The sequence below is a fragment of the Aquarana catesbeiana genome, linkage group LG11 (genome assembly GCF_042186555.1).
Source record: "Aquarana catesbeiana isolate 2022-GZ linkage group LG11, ASM4218655v1, whole genome shotgun sequence".
NCBI classification, from domain to species: Eukaryota; Metazoa; Chordata; class Amphibia; order Anura; family Ranidae; genus Aquarana; species Aquarana catesbeiana.
This window is the reverse complement of record NC_133334.1, coordinates 248,080,272-248,096,744: the sequence shown is the minus strand read 5'-3', so window position 1 is coordinate 248,096,744 and position 16,473 is coordinate 248,080,272. Positions and strand designations below refer to the sequence as shown.

Here is a 16,473-nt window from a genome sequence, read left to right as displayed (position 1 = left end):
TGCCCATCATTGCCGCCTATCAGTGCCCATCTGTGCCGCCTATCAGGGTCATCAGTGCCGCCTATCAGTGCCCATCAGTTTTGTTTTTTTTTCATTTATAGCGCAAAAATTTGAAACCACGGAGGTAATCAAATACCACCAAAAGAAAGCTCTATTTGTGGCAAAAAAATGATAAAAATTTAGTTTGGGTACAAAGTTTCATGACCGCGCAATTGTCATTCAAAATGCGACAGCACTGAAAGCTAAAAATTGTCCTTGGCAGGAAGAGGGGAAAGTGGCTGGTATGGAAGTGGTTAAATTGACTCGTGGTTGCAATTGCAGAACTGGATAAAGGTAAGCAAAGTGCTGCATCCGGCCCCAAGGCCGCAGTTTGGAGACCATTGCAAAAGACCATAGCGAAAAGAACCATCTGAAACAGAAAGCAACACAGTTTAATCTTTCACATCAGTCAGTCCTAAATCCCTGTGTGTGTTCGCTAATTTGGGTGCTCCAGTTTCTGAACATACAGGCTTCGTGGTTTCCAGAGCAAGAATTTCAAGTTGGTGTTTTTAGATAAAAATGAAAGCTTCCTCAGCTGTTCTTCAGTTGATAAGTTACATTTCCTGATGTTATTTTGCTGCTAAATTCTTCAGGAAATATATAACACCACTTTCCTTTGGGTTTAATTAGTATAAGTGTCGATTTGTGCTGTAATATCAAGTTGCAACGTGCCAGAATTTTTTTTTGGAAGGAAGTAGCTGCGGCCCTCAGTAGACATTGTGCAGCCTACATTAGGCATAAAGACTTAAAACTGAACTCTGGGGAGAAAAACACCTTTTTTAGATTTGCTATGTAAATAGAAACCACCTCTATTGATGCCTGCCTCATGTGTGGCTGCTGCTATGTTCACATATATTGAATATGTTGTTATGTTGATAACAACAATAATATTACATTGTAGCATCAATAATTTTTTGCTTGCTTTTTCCTAGAATGTTTTAAAAATAACAGCAGTTGATAAAGATGACACGGCCAACGGAGCCCGATTCTCATTCAACTTTCCACCAGAACATACGCATACGAATTCAAACTTTACTTTAAGAGACCACAGAGGTTTGTATTAGCAAATGATAACTAATGTTTTACAACCAAGTATGTTGTCATCCCTACATGATTCTTATTCCAATAAGTAATAATAAGGGATCATAATAATATGGGAACATGATAAAGTGATTGTAAAGTCTCGTTTTTTTTCTCTATAAAAATAATAAACATGTTATACTGTACTTACCTGTTCTGTTGCAGTGGATTTACATAGAGCAGCCCGGATCCTCCTCTTCACGGGTCCCTCTTCTGTGCTATTGGCCCCTCCCTCCTGTCGAGTGCCCCCACAGCAAGCAGCTTGTTATGGGGGCACCTAAGCTGAGCTGCAGCTCTGTGCGTCCATTCAGACATGGAGCTGCGGTTCGGCCCTGCTCCCTCTCTCTCCTGATTGAGCAACTGACTTTGATTGACAGCAGCGGGAGCAAATGGTGCTGCTGCTGTGTCTCAGCCAATCAGGAGGGGAGTCCCAGGTGGCTGAGACACTCCTGGACATCGTTGGACAGAGATGGCGCTGCGGTAAGTATTAGGGGGTTTATGGCTGAGGTGGCTGCTGCACACAGAAGGCTTTTTTTTGTGCTGCACACAGAAGGCTTTTTATCTTAATGCATAGAATGCATTAAGATAAAAAACCTTATGACTTTAGAACCACTTAAAGAGGAAGTAAACTTCCTCTGCTGACGTTTATCTATAGGTAGTGTAAATATCTCCTAAACATGTCCTGTTTTGGAGATATTTACATTGCATGCAGCCAGTGACATCACTGGCGCATGCGCTCTGAAAGAACGACCACAGGTGCCGTTCCTTCCGAGCCCTGTGCCGTAAACGGCGGCTCCCGTGTGCACATGCAGGAGTGACATCATTGCGACTCCGGCCACTCACAGCGCCGGAGCCTGCAAACCCAGGAAGTTACTCTGGGAAAGATGTCAGCTGTCTTAGCGGTGTGCGGGGGTGCCACTGCAACAGCTTCATTCTAAGGTAAGAGATGCATACTAGCTCATTATGCCTTTGTCTTATAGGTTTTTCTTTCCTTAGTTTTTTTTGTTGAGTTTGCAACCTCTTTAACTCTTCTTAAAGTGAACCTGTTATTTGCCCCTTCATTGCAAAGCAACTGGTTTACTCTAATGTATGCACCAGCCTAGACTTAAAATATAACTAAAGAAAAAACTTTTTTTAGTTTCGGATAGAGTGGGGAGGGAGTCAGTTTTTATTGCTGTCTGTGATTCCTCTTCTCTATTTGTCCTGTTTACCATTATTATTACAGGTGAAAGTAAAAGATAATACCAAATTTTGGGTTGTTTCCAGTAAAGTAATAAAGGAATATCCTCTCACTTCCTGTTTGACTGTGGGACAGGAAGTGAATGGAAATCTCTGCAATTAGTCACAGATGGTGAAAAAAAATCCGAAAGGGGTAATAACCCTTCTTTGCTCTATCTATAATGAAAAAAAACTTTTTTCCTATAGTTCTAATTTAACTTCTCCCAGTGGCAGGGAAGAAAAAAAGCCAGTATATTCAGGGAACATGTGACTCAGTCCCCTTTGTTCCACCTGACAATGCCCAGGCACCCGAGCTGTCACATCGGGTGGGAAGAAAGTCCTTAGTCCAAACAAGGCTCCAAGTTATGAATTTTGGCTTTTTACATGGCTCCCACATATGAATAGACCTGGCATTAATGTGATCCTTTGAAAATTTGAAAGAATATCAGCTTCACTACGCTTAACTCCTCTTTGCAAATTTTTACGAGTGCATACAGTAATGTCTACACCCAAGAACCAACCTATCTTGACGTATTTTACCAAGGAAGGTTGGCTCTTGGGTGGTGACATTGATGTATGCATTTAATTCACTGACTATTAAAAATGTATTTAAATTAAAAAGTAGAGAGGCCAGTCTTGAGCATGTGACAGATCCCGTACTCAAGAGGAGTATGTCCACTGTATAAGCTTCCCTTGCTCGGTACCAGCATGATCCAAGATCCCTTAGCCCACCCAGTCACTAGCCATAACTCAGTGTAGGGTGGTAAGAAACATAAGACTGACAGTGTTTTAATTAGCATGAACTAATTAACTAGGAACTTAAACCAGCCTATATGATCGGACTAGTCGGCTCCTACAACCTGGAACAAAATACTGTACAATGCACATTCTCATAAGTATACACACATAGATGAGAAGACAGTCAGAAACAATAGGTGGTCCAATTAGCAATTAACAATGAGATAGACATGCTTAGCAGAAAACACATAACACCCCCACCCCACATAAAACTATCTGCAACAGTCTATGAGACAAACTCCTACCATATTCCAAAAGTCTGAACAGGTGAGATCAATTTATCGTCATATATTTCTTGAGGGATATTGTTAATAAATATTGCTGTCCCAAGTGAAGGAGCCTCTCCAACATTCAACACAAACCACACATATAAGACCCAGGACAACAGGGGTAAAACAAAATGATGAGTCCGGTGTGGTTGTACTGGGAGTCTGGTTAGGGCAGACCAAACTGGGGCTTCTTGGTCACCCTGTGCCCCTAATAGACACTGACTTACACATAGGAGGGGCCGGGGGAGTTGAACAAGGAGTTTCCCGACCTCTATTAGGTAAGCTGGGTTCCACGGGCCCCCCCGCCCAAAATGACTCCCATCAAAGAGCGGAGCTATGGATCTGTGATCTGTGTTAAAAATTTAATTGACACTAAACTATATCCTTATTCTGCAAAAATAATTTATATGCATCCACAACTTAAAGAGGAAGTAAAGTCCCGTTTTTGTTTTTCTGACCTGCAAAAGTAAAGGCATAATGTGCTAGTATGCATCACATTCAAGCACATTATGTTAAACTTACTTGCAAACGAAGCCCTCATCATCTCCACTGGAGGCCACATCCATCTTCGCCCATCTTCCTTCCGTATCCGCGGACTCCTGCTGTGTGACTGGCCGGAGTCGTGTGGTGTTACTCCGGCATATGCACAAGGGAGCCGCCGGTCACGGCACGGGCTTCTGAAGAAACAGCACGGGTGATGGTTCCTTCAGAACGCATGCTTCAATTATGTAATTGGCTACATATACAGTAAATATCTTCTAAACGGCGCATGTTTAGTAGATATTTACAGTACTTATAGGTAAGCCTTATTATAGGCTTACCTATAGCTACAATATATGCATGGGACTTTACTTCCTCTTTAAATGCTCTGCAATCAATTTTTCATGAAATTGTTACTTACTGCTTCCATACAACGTCTTCAGCAGTCTCATGAACCTCTACTTTAGCCCCTCACTTCTGTTTGAATGCAGGATAGCACATTAGTTGTGGCCATGTGCACTGCTCAATGCACACTACAATTAGCAAGGGAGGGTGGCTGGACAGTGAAAGGAGAAGCAGCTCAGAGTTCATGTTTTTGTCACTCTGCTCTCTCCTTCTGTGTACATGTTCCTTGATAGCACATGACCACTGCAGCCCAACTGATTGTGCTGCTTCTCCCTCTCACAGTCTGAACTCTATTCATTAATGATGTATTAGTGAGTACAGAGCTGCAATGCAATGGGGTTGATTTGCTAAAGGCAAATAGACTGTGCACTTTGTAAGTTGTGCAGTTGAACTCCTTTTCCTTAGTAAATGTAAGTGTGGTAAAGTTTTACTTTACCCAATCAGGTACAAGGAAAAATATAAAATAAAGCATTTTTGTTTTCACCTGATTGGATGATGGAAATCAGCAGAACTTTATCACATTTACTGGTATGGGAACAGTGAGTGCAACTGCACTTGCAGAGTGCACAGTCTTTTTTCCTTTCAGTAGCGGCTGCTGGAATTTTTTATTTTTGGGGGGGGGGCAAACAGTACCAACACAGTCTGTAGCCCTTACCCCATCACTGCGGCTTCCCCTGCTCGACGGCGGCCTCCCATTCCCCTGCTCTCCACGGGTCGTCAGGGTGGTGGCGGCTTCCGTTTCCTCTCTCCTCCTCAGCGGCCAGTCAGGAGTCTTCTCTATTTGGCCAATCGGAAAACGGGTCTCACACCCGCTTCTGATTGGGCAGATTAAGGATCAGTGTTTCAACAGCAAATATTCATTCGCCGTTGTAAGCACATTCTCTGCGACCCGAGCACACCCTATTTTGAAGCCTATTAGAGCCTCTGTCTCTAATCACGTGCTTAAAAAAAAAACTTCCCGCTGTAATTCATGTGCCCGGTCCCTAAAAGGGGCCGGACGCATGAATGGGGGGGTGGCCGCGGCGGACGTGGATAGATTCATGCTATGCTATGCATGAATCTATCCTTTGCATATAAGGGGTGGCGTGGAGAGAGGGGGCGGGCACCCCTAATGGATGGGCCGCCACTGTTTTCTTTAGTAAATCCACCCCAACGTGTACTTTAGAGGTAAGCTTCACTCCATCCATATTCATTCTTTTCATGAATGTGATTAACTCAAGATCTAGAATTGCTCTATAGGAAAATATATAACAATCTTTTAATAGACATGTGCGATTAGTTTCGTACGAATCGAAAATTTGTACGAATTTCCGTAAATTTGTACATTTGGGAGGATCCGAAATACGAATTGCTATGCTTCCGAATTTTGTACAAAATACGAAATTTCATTTACGAATTTTGGATCCAAATTCCTAACGAACATTCGTAATTGTTCCGAAAAGTTAACAAACCTAAAAGTTAAAAACCCAGGAAGTCAGCACAGCACAGGGATGGTGGGAGCCCCTCATAATAATAAATTCATCATAACGAACATTCGGAACATTCGTAATTGCTACGAAAAGTTAACAAACCTAACGAAAATTCGTATTTCGTACGAAATTTCGGACACAAATGACAAAATATGAATTAATCCTAATACGAAACGGAATGAAACAAAACAAATTTATTGACGGCGCACAGTTCTCTATTAATGCTGAAGACAGGGTGGGTCTGTTATTGGGTCTGTTATTGATCCTTAATTGAATATATTTCCTTTATTTCCCTTTAGTAGGGTTCTTTTTTTTTTTGAGAGGTAATTACATGGGATGCAACAAAGAAATAAAAAAATTTTAAAATCTCAGCCTACATCTTATTCTATGGCCTCTCATGCCCCTCAAGTATTACATCAGAAACCCCTATTTTGCATTAAAAAAAATATGGAATGTAATTGATGACAGCGTGCTGTGTTAAAGGTCCAATCACCTTCACATGGAGTTATAGTTCCCGTCATGCAATACAAATAAACACCAAATTATTTAGTCTTCCAAATTGATTTGTTTTTTTTTTATAAAGTCTCTGATGAAATTCTTTTGTTCGGCACATTCTTTAAGCGAGCAATTATTCACAAGTACATCAATAGTCCTTTAAAACATAGCAGTTGTTCTATCGAAGAAAATCACATGCTATCAAAATGTATGAGATTAGAGGGAACGGTGCAGCAGGTTGTCTCTGTTATACAAATCAAGTGGATCACAATGTAAAAACTCGTACTCTGTGCATTGTGGTTTTGTCTGCATGCGGGAATAGGATTAAAATGTTATTAGCCTACAGAAAAACGTCTTCATTTTTAGTAGCATTTTAAATAATGATATACAGTGTTTTAGTGATTTTTTTTTTTTTAACAGACAACCTAAACTTGAAGAAAAGGAGCTTTCAAAGTTTATTTTATAGGAAGATTAACTCTTGATGACATAGTATATAGAGAGGGTTTTTGAAATAGCCCAAAGCATATACTAAGTGGATTGGTGACCATCGGTACTACATCGTTTACAATACTAAAAAATACACAACATTAACCACCTCAGCCCCGGAAGGATTTACCCACTGCCTGACCAGGCCATTTTTGCGATACGGCACTGCATCGCTTTAACTGACAATTGCGCGGTCGTGCGACGTTGTACCCAAACAAAATTGATGTCCTTTTTTCCCACAAATAGAGCTTTCTTTTGGTCATATTTGATCACCTCTGCGGTTTTTATTTTTTGCGCTATAAACAAAAGAACAACAATTTTTAAAAAAAGTGCTAAAATGATGCACTGTTATTGACACTAGCAGGGAAGGGTTAACATCAGGGGTGATCAAGGGGTTAAATGTGTTCCCTGCAGGTGTTTCTAACTGTATGGGGGACGGTGTGACTGGGGAAACACACAGCTCCATCTTCCTGCTTAGCAGAAAGACAGGGTCTGTGTGATCTCCCCTGTTAGAACGGAGATCTGCCTTGACACAGGCAGATCCCCGTTCTGCCACTGTGGGGAACAATCGCGGGTGGCCGGTGGACATCCAGTCCCCCAGACCCACTGATTGCCTTCACCGCTGGCCAACGGGAGCACGCGCATGCCCGCAAAAGCAAGATCCCGAGCCGACGTACAGCTACAGCGATTCGTAGGATCGTGCCACCTTGCCGCAGTATAATGATGGAGGTTGGTCTGCAAGTGGTTAATTTCAGTGGAATTTTCTTGGTGCAAGCATTAATGATGCATTTTTCTTCATATACAAAAGTATTTTTTCTGACACGCACAGTATCATATCACGTTTAATAAAATTTGAATCCATGCAGTAAAATGAGTAGATAGGGGTGGTCTATATTGTCCTATTTTTTTTTTTTTGTTTATCTTTAAAAAAGCTAAAGCTCAAGCTGCATTGTGGAACCTTGACTCTAATGCCCCGTACACACGGTCGGATTTTCCGACAGAAAATGTGTGATAGGACCTTGTTGTCCAAAATTCCGACCGTGTGTAGGCTCCATTACACATTTTCCATAGGAATTTCCGACACACAAAGTTTGAGAGCAGGCTATAAAATTTTCTGACAACAAAATCCGTTGTCGGAAATTCCAATCGTGTGTACACAAATCCGACACACAAAGTGCCGCGCATGCTCAGAATAGATTAAGAGATGAAAGCTATTGGCTACTGCCCCATTTATAGTCCCAACGTACGTGTTTTATGTCACCGCGTTCAGAATGATCGGATTTTCTGACAACTTTGTGTGACCGTGTGTATGCAAGACAAGTTTGAGCCAACATCCGTCGGAAAAAATCCATGGATTTTGTTGTCGGAATGTCCAATCAATGTCCGATCGTGTGTACAGGGCATAAAGGTCCTCAAAGACACATGGAAACCTCCATAATACAGCACTACCAGTAGATCACATTTTTTGGTTGAATTCTTCTAGCCAATTACAAATGTTCTGCTTCCATAAGTCACCTGCTTGGCGTGTTCGCATGCATGCTTGCAATGTGTGTAAATGCCCATAACTTGATCTAAAAACAATAAAAACATATTTAGCTGTCAAAAACATCTCTATTTTAGGGGTTGATTTACTAAAGACTACAAGAGCAGTTGCTCCAGAGCTTAGTAAATGAGCAGAAACTCTGCCGACTTCCATCATCCAATCATGTGCAAGTAAAAAGGTTGTTTTTTTTTTTAATTCTCCTTGCACATGATTGGGTATTCTTTGCAAAGTAAAGCTTTACCTAATTTACTAAGCTCTGGGGCAACTGCTCTTGCAGAGTGCAACTGCACAGTCTATTTGCCTTTAGTAAATTAACCACTTAATGTCAATTGCTGTCTTAATACTCTAATATAATTCTACTTCAAATTATCCAGAAAATCAGGAACTGCTGATGGAAAGCCTAATCCTTGTATCCTTAAAACTAATGTCATCCCTTGTATTTTGGACAGATAACACAGCAAGCCTGAACATTGGACGAGTATCCTTCAGCCGTCAGAAACAGAAAATACATTTGCTTCCTATTGTGATAAGTGATGGAGGAATTCCACCAATGAGCAGTACCAATACCCTCACCATCCGGATCTGCAGCTGTAACAGTGACCAGAGTGTCATTTCTTGTAATGATGAACCACTATCACTGAATGCAGGGCTCAGTACAGGAGCATTGATAGCCATTCTGGCCTGTATTGTCATTTTATTAGGTGGGTGGCATGTCTTTTTACTAATTAAAGCAACCAAACGTTATTAACAATGTCTTTTAATTATAATGTCTGGGCTTGTAAGTAGATTTTCCCTAGAAGCTTAGTGAATGAGGTGAAAAGAGTTGGGTGAATGGTTCGCGCTGAGCAAAAGTTTGGCAAACACCCGAATTTGCAGGGTATTCGGCAGGTGTTCACCCTGCCGAACGCACTGCAATGCACTGTGTGCTGCATAGTGCATTCTAAGCCCTGATTGGGCAAAGCTTTGGCTGGTTGTCATCAGCTGTCAATGGGCTTCCCCGCTGACAGCTGAATAATAAAAAAAAAAAATTGCCGGTAATAAACAAGTGGAAAAAAAAAAGGCGTGGGGTCCCCCCCAGTTCATACCAGGCCGTTTCCCACACCAAGATTTAAAAAAAAAATAGCGTGGGATCCCCCTAAAATGCATACCAGACCCTAATCCGAGCATGCAGCCTGGCAGGCCAGGAAAAGAGGGGGGAGCAATGAGCACCCCCGCCTAAACCATACCAAGCCACATGCCCCACCATTGGGGTTGGATGCTTTGATGTTGATGGAGGCAAGGACCTCATCCCCACAACCCATGGTCAGCTGGCAGGGGGCTTATCGGAATATGGAAACCCCATTTAACAAGGGGGCCCCCAGATCCCACCCCCCCATGTGAATGTACCCCTACCCATTCACCTAAAAAGTGAATAAAAACAGAAGGTAGTTTTTGATAATTCTTTTATTAAAAATAAAAAAAATAAAAAACAGTGTCTCCCATTGTAGATCCATCATCAATCATGATGCCCGTCGCTCCGCCGTACCCGAAAAAAAAAAAAAAGTTCCACTGTCATCTAAGACAAACCGTTGAATGCCTGGCTTGCTGTTTGACAGTTTTTATATAGGTAGGCAACGTCACCTGGTGGCAACGCACCCTTGTGACAACAGTGAACGGTGCATGCTGGGTTGGTGATGTCTCAAGGGGGAGGTGCCACCAGGTAACGTATCCAGATGGCCATGCCCTTACCTATTTAAAAACTGTCAAACGGCAAGCCAGGCATTTGACAAATGAAGAAATCCGGATAGCCGCACTCCAAGATAATATCTTTATTGAATGGAAAACAGTATATACAGCAAACGGAGTCACAGATAAAATCACTGACGCGTTTCACACCTATTTACCGGTGCTTAGTCACAGCTATGAAAGGTGAGGGAAGGTGACATTTCTGGAGCGGTATATTACTTTTTATTGTTCCTAAGCATTCGGCAGTTTGCCTTAGTTGACAGTGAAGCATTTTATTTTTTTGGGGGTCCAGCAGTGGTGGTGGCGGCATCATGATTGACCATTTACATCGGGGGACATTGTTTTTTTTTTTTTTTAATAAACGAATTGTCAAAAACCGCCTCCTGTTTTTACCCACTTTTTCACTTTTTTGGTGAATGAGTAGGGTATACTCTTTCACACGGGGAGGCCCTGATCTGGGGCCCCCATGTTAAAAGGGGCTTCCGCATTCCGATAAGCCCCCTGCCCGCAGACCCCCACAACCATTGGCCAGGGTTGTGGGGATGCGACCCTTGTCCCCAGGGTGCTTTGGGTTGGGGGGCAGAACACCCACCCCCCATGTTGAGGGCATGTGGCCTAGTATGGTTCAGGAGGGGGCGCTTGATCACCCCTTTCCTCTTGGCCTGCCAGGCTGCATCCTCGGATAACGGTCTGGTATGGATTCTGGGGGGGAACCCCATGCCCTTTTTTTAAACATTTTTCTATTTCCGGCAATAGTATTGTATTTACGGCAATTTTAATGTGATTTGACTTGTTTTTTTTTCTTTAGAAATGTCAGCTTTGCTACAGTAGGTTCTATTCAATGTACAGATGCGCCACTATAAAGGCAGACTAAGGGGACCCCCAGGCACTATATTTAAAGGAATTTTTCATTTTTCTTGTTGCACTTTAAGCATCTTTAATATCACTGCTCCTATAAAAATTATATTAAAAAAAAACAAATTTGCATTGTCCCACCCGGACCCCCATACCCTTTTTATGGCCAATAACTTGCATATAAGCCTTCAAAATGGGGACTTTTGATTTTTCAAGTTTGGGTCCCATGGGCTTTATTAGGGTTTGCCGTCCGAGTCAGAACTTTTTCTCTGTTCAGGAGTTCTGGTGTGAACCAGAAGGGGGGTGTTCAGCCCATCTCTACAGGTGAACTCTGTCGACTTCTATCATCCTATCATGTGTAAGCAAAAATGCTGTTTTTTACATTTCCTTACACATTCTTTTCAAGGTGAAATTTCACCACATTAAGTTCTGGGGAAAAAAATCTTGAGATACACAGGTCAACGTCAATTCAGACATTTCTTTCTTTGTTCTGTGTTTGCTAGAGTTTGTTTTGTTTAAAGCTCAATTGAAATTCCCCTGTAACACGTTACGCAAAGATTCCAGGTGCTGTAGAATGGTATGTGATCACACTCTATCCTTCATTTAGCTGTAAAGCAGCCACAGCACCGGTAAAATAGCCTGCCCCCTATAATCATATTCCAGCAAAGGATCACTGTTACTATATAAGATAACTAATGCATAGACTAGATCTAATGCACTATTTTGAATGACATGGGATATGGTAAGCTTGACATTTTCTTTAGACTAACTTCCATTCCTAAAAGAAAAATCAAACACTTCTACTTGCCCAGTTCATTGTGCTTTGTTTTGTTTTCTGTTTGTAATGCATTAAAAAAATTAAATTAACCAATCCATAAAATCTTTCTTAAAATCCCTTGACCTCCCCTTCTCTCCAGCTTAACGTTCCTTTGCCATTCTCTCTCTTTTCTTTCCTTTTGAGTTATGCTCAATGCCTCGTATCTCATACTCAAACTTAGGCTCCCTCTTTCCCAGGGCAGTCTTTAATAGTGATTGGACCCTGGGCAAAGAACCCCCCCACCCTGCAGAATCCTCTTATCAACTAGCAGCTGCCCCTTTTTTCCCTGAGTTAAAGACGGCCCTGCTCTTTTCATCATTTTTTCTTTACATCTCCCAGTCTCTCAGTTTATTTTTTTTTATTATGTCTCTTTCTCAGCTTCTGTCTCTCTGTCTCTTTTTTCTCTGTCTACCTTATTTCTTTTGACTTTTACAAAAAATGCTGCACCATCTAAGTTCACACTGGATAAAACATAGACAATGTGGTAGGGTAAGTCAGACACCTGCATTATAGTGCCTGGTGATCGGCACTTGCCGTGTTTTACCTTAAATGAACTCCAGGGTTAACTCAAACATTCATTTTTGATACTTGTATTAATTACCTTTAAGTATATTTCTCAATTACCACAATTTTGCTTAATGATCTTGTCAGTCGCTTTCATTGCATTAGCACTTCTTGTTGTAGGATACAAATGCTAAAACACTACTTCTTATTTAATGCTAAAACACTATCTTCTAATACCGCAGTGGTGTTGTCACAGAGTTGGATTTTTGGCAAAATGGGGCCTTAAGAATGGTAGCAGATTTGTTCCCTCTATTCACTAATGAGGGTTGCACCAGGCACAGAGAAACCACCTAATTTGCACTGTACTACCATAGCTTCTTGTAGGCAGGTGCAATCCGTATTTCCCACTGTTAGTAGCGCTCAACCAAAGAGGCAATGCAGAAGGGGGAAGGAAGTTGTGAGGAACTTGGTTGCTTTACGACTTCCTGTGGTCACTAGGGAGACAGCTGTCGGATAGGACACTAGCACCCCCCATGACCCCGGTGGCAATCTTGGGGTAGGGCAGAGTCTATTTAAGACTCTGACTCCTGGGTTTGACATGCTTTATGCGAGTCGCTATTGTAGGGACAGGATCCTTGTCTGGCATGGACAGTGCTTAGCGGCAGGGAAAGGTTCTTGAGGAGTAGGAAAAGTGCAGGGACCATGCCATCTCCTCGTAGGAAGCCTCCTGTTGGGTGTGGACCGGGCAGACTGCATTCTTGCTTCTCGCTGCAGAAGCTGTTGGCATCATTTCAAGACCTTGATCCTCTCCTACTATTTGTAAGTGACTCTGGTCGTCTGTGCCTACCCGCCGAGACTGTTTGTACATTATTGGAACTTTCTCGATGTACTGTTCTCATTCGCCTCTGAGCGTATTCTTTGCTGCCAGCACCCTACTTGCATTTTTCTCAGCAGACATTGAGACATCAACTGCCTTCTAGTATATCCTCCCTAGAAAAGTGATAAGCAGGTGTCCAGCTTTGACCAATTGTGGTATCTCCTTGACTAGTTGCAGAAGCATGAAGGTTGTAGCTGGGTCTCCTGGACATCCACTGATCCCACCAATCCTGCCTATGTGGCCTTGTGGATTATCCAGGTTTGCATTGTCACCACTTCTTGCATCCAGTAGGACTATACACAACCATGATGACACACACAATGCTTGGCTCTAGTCTGTTTTTTTTTCCTATGCTCTTCCCACTTCTGAAGACTGGAAGATGGGAACAGAGGTGCTAATCATCCTTCACTCTCCACCTACAATAAAGGACAATTGCAGAAAGAGCTTCATGGACCAGGTAGTATCATCACTGGAAGTGACAATCGGCTTTCATTTGTGCCCTGACCTGGGTTAAATGAGAGGTGGTCACATGACCGATAAAGTTTTAAAAAAGGTGTTATTGTGTGTTTTCAACAATGCGCTATTATTGTGTGAAAGATCTAAACATGTTTTCTTACCCATAGATTGTTTAATTTTTTTTCTTTTTTTTTACTAATAATTTCTATTTAACTTTCTAATTGACTGCCTGCACGTGTTGTCTCCAAAGAGTTACAAAAATGCTAACGATTCTTCATTTTTTCTGTTGCAGTGATTGTGGTGTTATTTGTTGCATTACGGAGAGAAAAGAAGGAACCTCTAATTGTTTTTGAGGAGGAAGACATCCGTGAGAACATAATAACTTACGATGATGAGGGTGGAGGAGAGGAAGACACTGAAGCTTTTGACATTGCCACTTTGCAAAATCCTGATGGAATTAATGGGTTTATTCCACGAAAAGACATCAAGCCTGAGTACCAGTACTCACCAAGAGATCTTGGAATAAGACCGGCTCCAAACAGTGTCGATGTTGATGATTTCATTAACACAAGAATACACGAAGCTGACAGCGATCCAACCGCACCTCCTTATGATTCTATCCAAATCTATGGATACGAAGGAAGAGGATCTGTGGCGGGCTCTCTCAGCTCTTTAGAATCCGCCTCAACAGATTCGGACCTGGACTATGATTATCTACAAAACTGGGGACCTCGATTTAAGAAACTAGCAGACTTATATGGCTCCAAAGACACTTACGAAGATGATTCTTAACGATAATGTACTAATCTTGGCCTTAAGAACTGTGTTACGTTCTCAAAAAGAAAAAGCAGAAAAAAATCATTAACAGGTATTTTTTTTTAAAGGAAAGACAAAATAAAAGAGGCCTATTTGACCTTAAAAGGTTTACAAGGCAGAATTTCTTCATGAATAAGGACTTTAGTGGTGGTAGATACTGTGAAAACCCTACAGCCTGTGTTGCAGTTGTCAGTTATCTGGGACTAAACCACTTATCAAACTGAGATGGGACCGAGAAAAGCAGGAAAACACTTGATCTAAAGGGGAGTCTTTTTTACAGTATGTAACATAACCATCCAGATCTATGTCCGACAAAGCTTCCACAAAAAGTTAGAAAGGATAACAGTTTTGAGCTGTAACGTCGCCTTAAACTATGGACACTTTATATGTAGTGCATTTTTAAACTTGAAAAAAAAAAATATACAAAAATGACAAAAAAATACACTATAATATTCAGCCAGCTTCAACTCATATTATGTATGTACAGTAAAATGTACAATTATAATGTCTCTTGAGCATCAGACTTGTTACTGCTGATTCTTGTAAATCTTTTTTGCTTATAATCCCGTCTTAAAACTAATACGTGCCAGAATCGCACCCTATTTCTATGTCATTTTTAATGTATCTATTTGTACAATTTTAAAATTCTTATTTTAGTATACATACGAAAATATCAGTATTCTGACATGTTACGGCATCACACTTATATTTTATGAACATCGTACTGTTGCTTTAATATGTGCTTCAATATACGAAGCAAACTTTGAAATAAAATTGACTTTTTTTATTTCCTTTTGTGACTCGTAGGTGTTTTTGAAGAAGCTTTTAGTTTTTTTTTTATCTCTCCTCTCCTTTCCTCTCCTCTTCTCTCCTCTCCTCTCCCTCTCCTTTCTCCTCTCCTCTCCTTTCCTCTCCTCTCCTCTTCTCTTCTCTCCTCTCTCTCCTTTCTCCTTTCCTTTCCTCTCCCCTTCTCTCCTATCCTCTCTCTCTCTCCTTTCTCCTCTCCTCTCCTCTCCTCTCCTCTTCTCTCCTATTCTCTTCTCCCCTCACCTTTTCTCTTCCACTTTCTCCCCTCTTTACTCTCCTCTTTTCTCCTCCTCCTCACCTTTTCTCTTCCACTTTATCCCCTCTTTTCTCTACTCCATCCTTTTCTCTTCCCCCTCTCCTTTTCTCTTCTACTTTTTCCCCTCTCTTCTCTACTTTCCCTGCTGCTCTCCTCTTATCTCTTTCCTTCTCTCTCCACCCTCTCTCCTCTTTTTTTCTTTTCCTCCTCCCTGTATATGTTTTTTGATTTAGTATCTAGTTATAAAAAAAGTCTATATTGTGAGATCTTTTTTCTCTCATCTCCATGTACCTCTTAGCAATCTGTATCTTCAATACCACTCATAAGGCCACAAGGAAAGTATCACTTTTTTGAAGTTTAATTCTCTGGTTACTTTTTAGTCTACCTTATGAAAGAGTATAAAGCCACTCTGGTTTCGTAAAAGTCAATGGTCCCAAACTGAAGTAAGAAGTCAACATGTGATCGAACTTTGGGTATACATAAAGTGTACATCAAGCCATTGTTTTCTAGTTTTGGATAGAATGGGGAAGGGTTAGAGCTCCTGTTGGGTTTCTATTGCTATTCAGGACTTCATAAAAGAGATTTACTCTTACTTCCTGTCATGTCGAGAAAAATTTTACCAGAAAAGAGGGAAAATCTGCAATAGGGACACAGACAGAGCAAGTCTTGTGCTGCTCTACTAAAGAAAACCTTTTTTTCTTCTGTCTGTGTTGCTGTTGGAGAGTTTTCCTCACTTCCTGTCTGTTAATTGCTGTCAACAAAACAAAAGTGAGGTGAAACCTTTCTAACATAGCTCTAGATCAGGGATCTCCAAACTACGCCCTCCAGCTGTTGTGGAACTAAACGTCCCATGAGGCATTGTAAAACTCTGCCATTCACAGACATGACTAGGCATGATGGGAATTGTAGTTCATAAACAACTGGAGAGTCATAGCTTTGAGACCCCTGCTCTAGATGACAGCGACAGAGATTCTTCACCTTTCTCAATCTATCCAAAAATAAAGGAAACATTTTTTTGCTCAACATACACTTAACTGATATTGTTTATCCACTTTTTGAAAGAAGTTATTCTTTAACT

At 41.4% G+C, this 16,473-nt stretch overlaps 1 protein-coding gene across 2 annotated transcripts in view; it reads left to right on the top strand.

The window, feature by feature from the left end:
* Positions 1-15,119, top strand: part of CDH11 (cadherin 11) — a 222,427-nt gene extending 207,308 nt beyond the window's left edge. For both annotated transcript variants that reach the window (XM_073605563.1, XM_073605562.1), the window contains 3 exons: positions 972-1,092; positions 8,732-8,983; positions 13,809-15,119. In XM_073605563.1, coding sequence (XP_073461664.1) covers positions 972-1,092; positions 8,732-8,983; positions 13,809-14,308 — 873 coding nt within the window. In that variant the 3' untranslated portion in view covers positions 14,309-15,119. The remainder of the gene's footprint in view (positions 1-971; positions 1,093-8,731; positions 8,984-13,808) is intronic.
* The last annotated feature ends 1,354 nt before the right edge of the window (positions 15,120-16,473 follow it).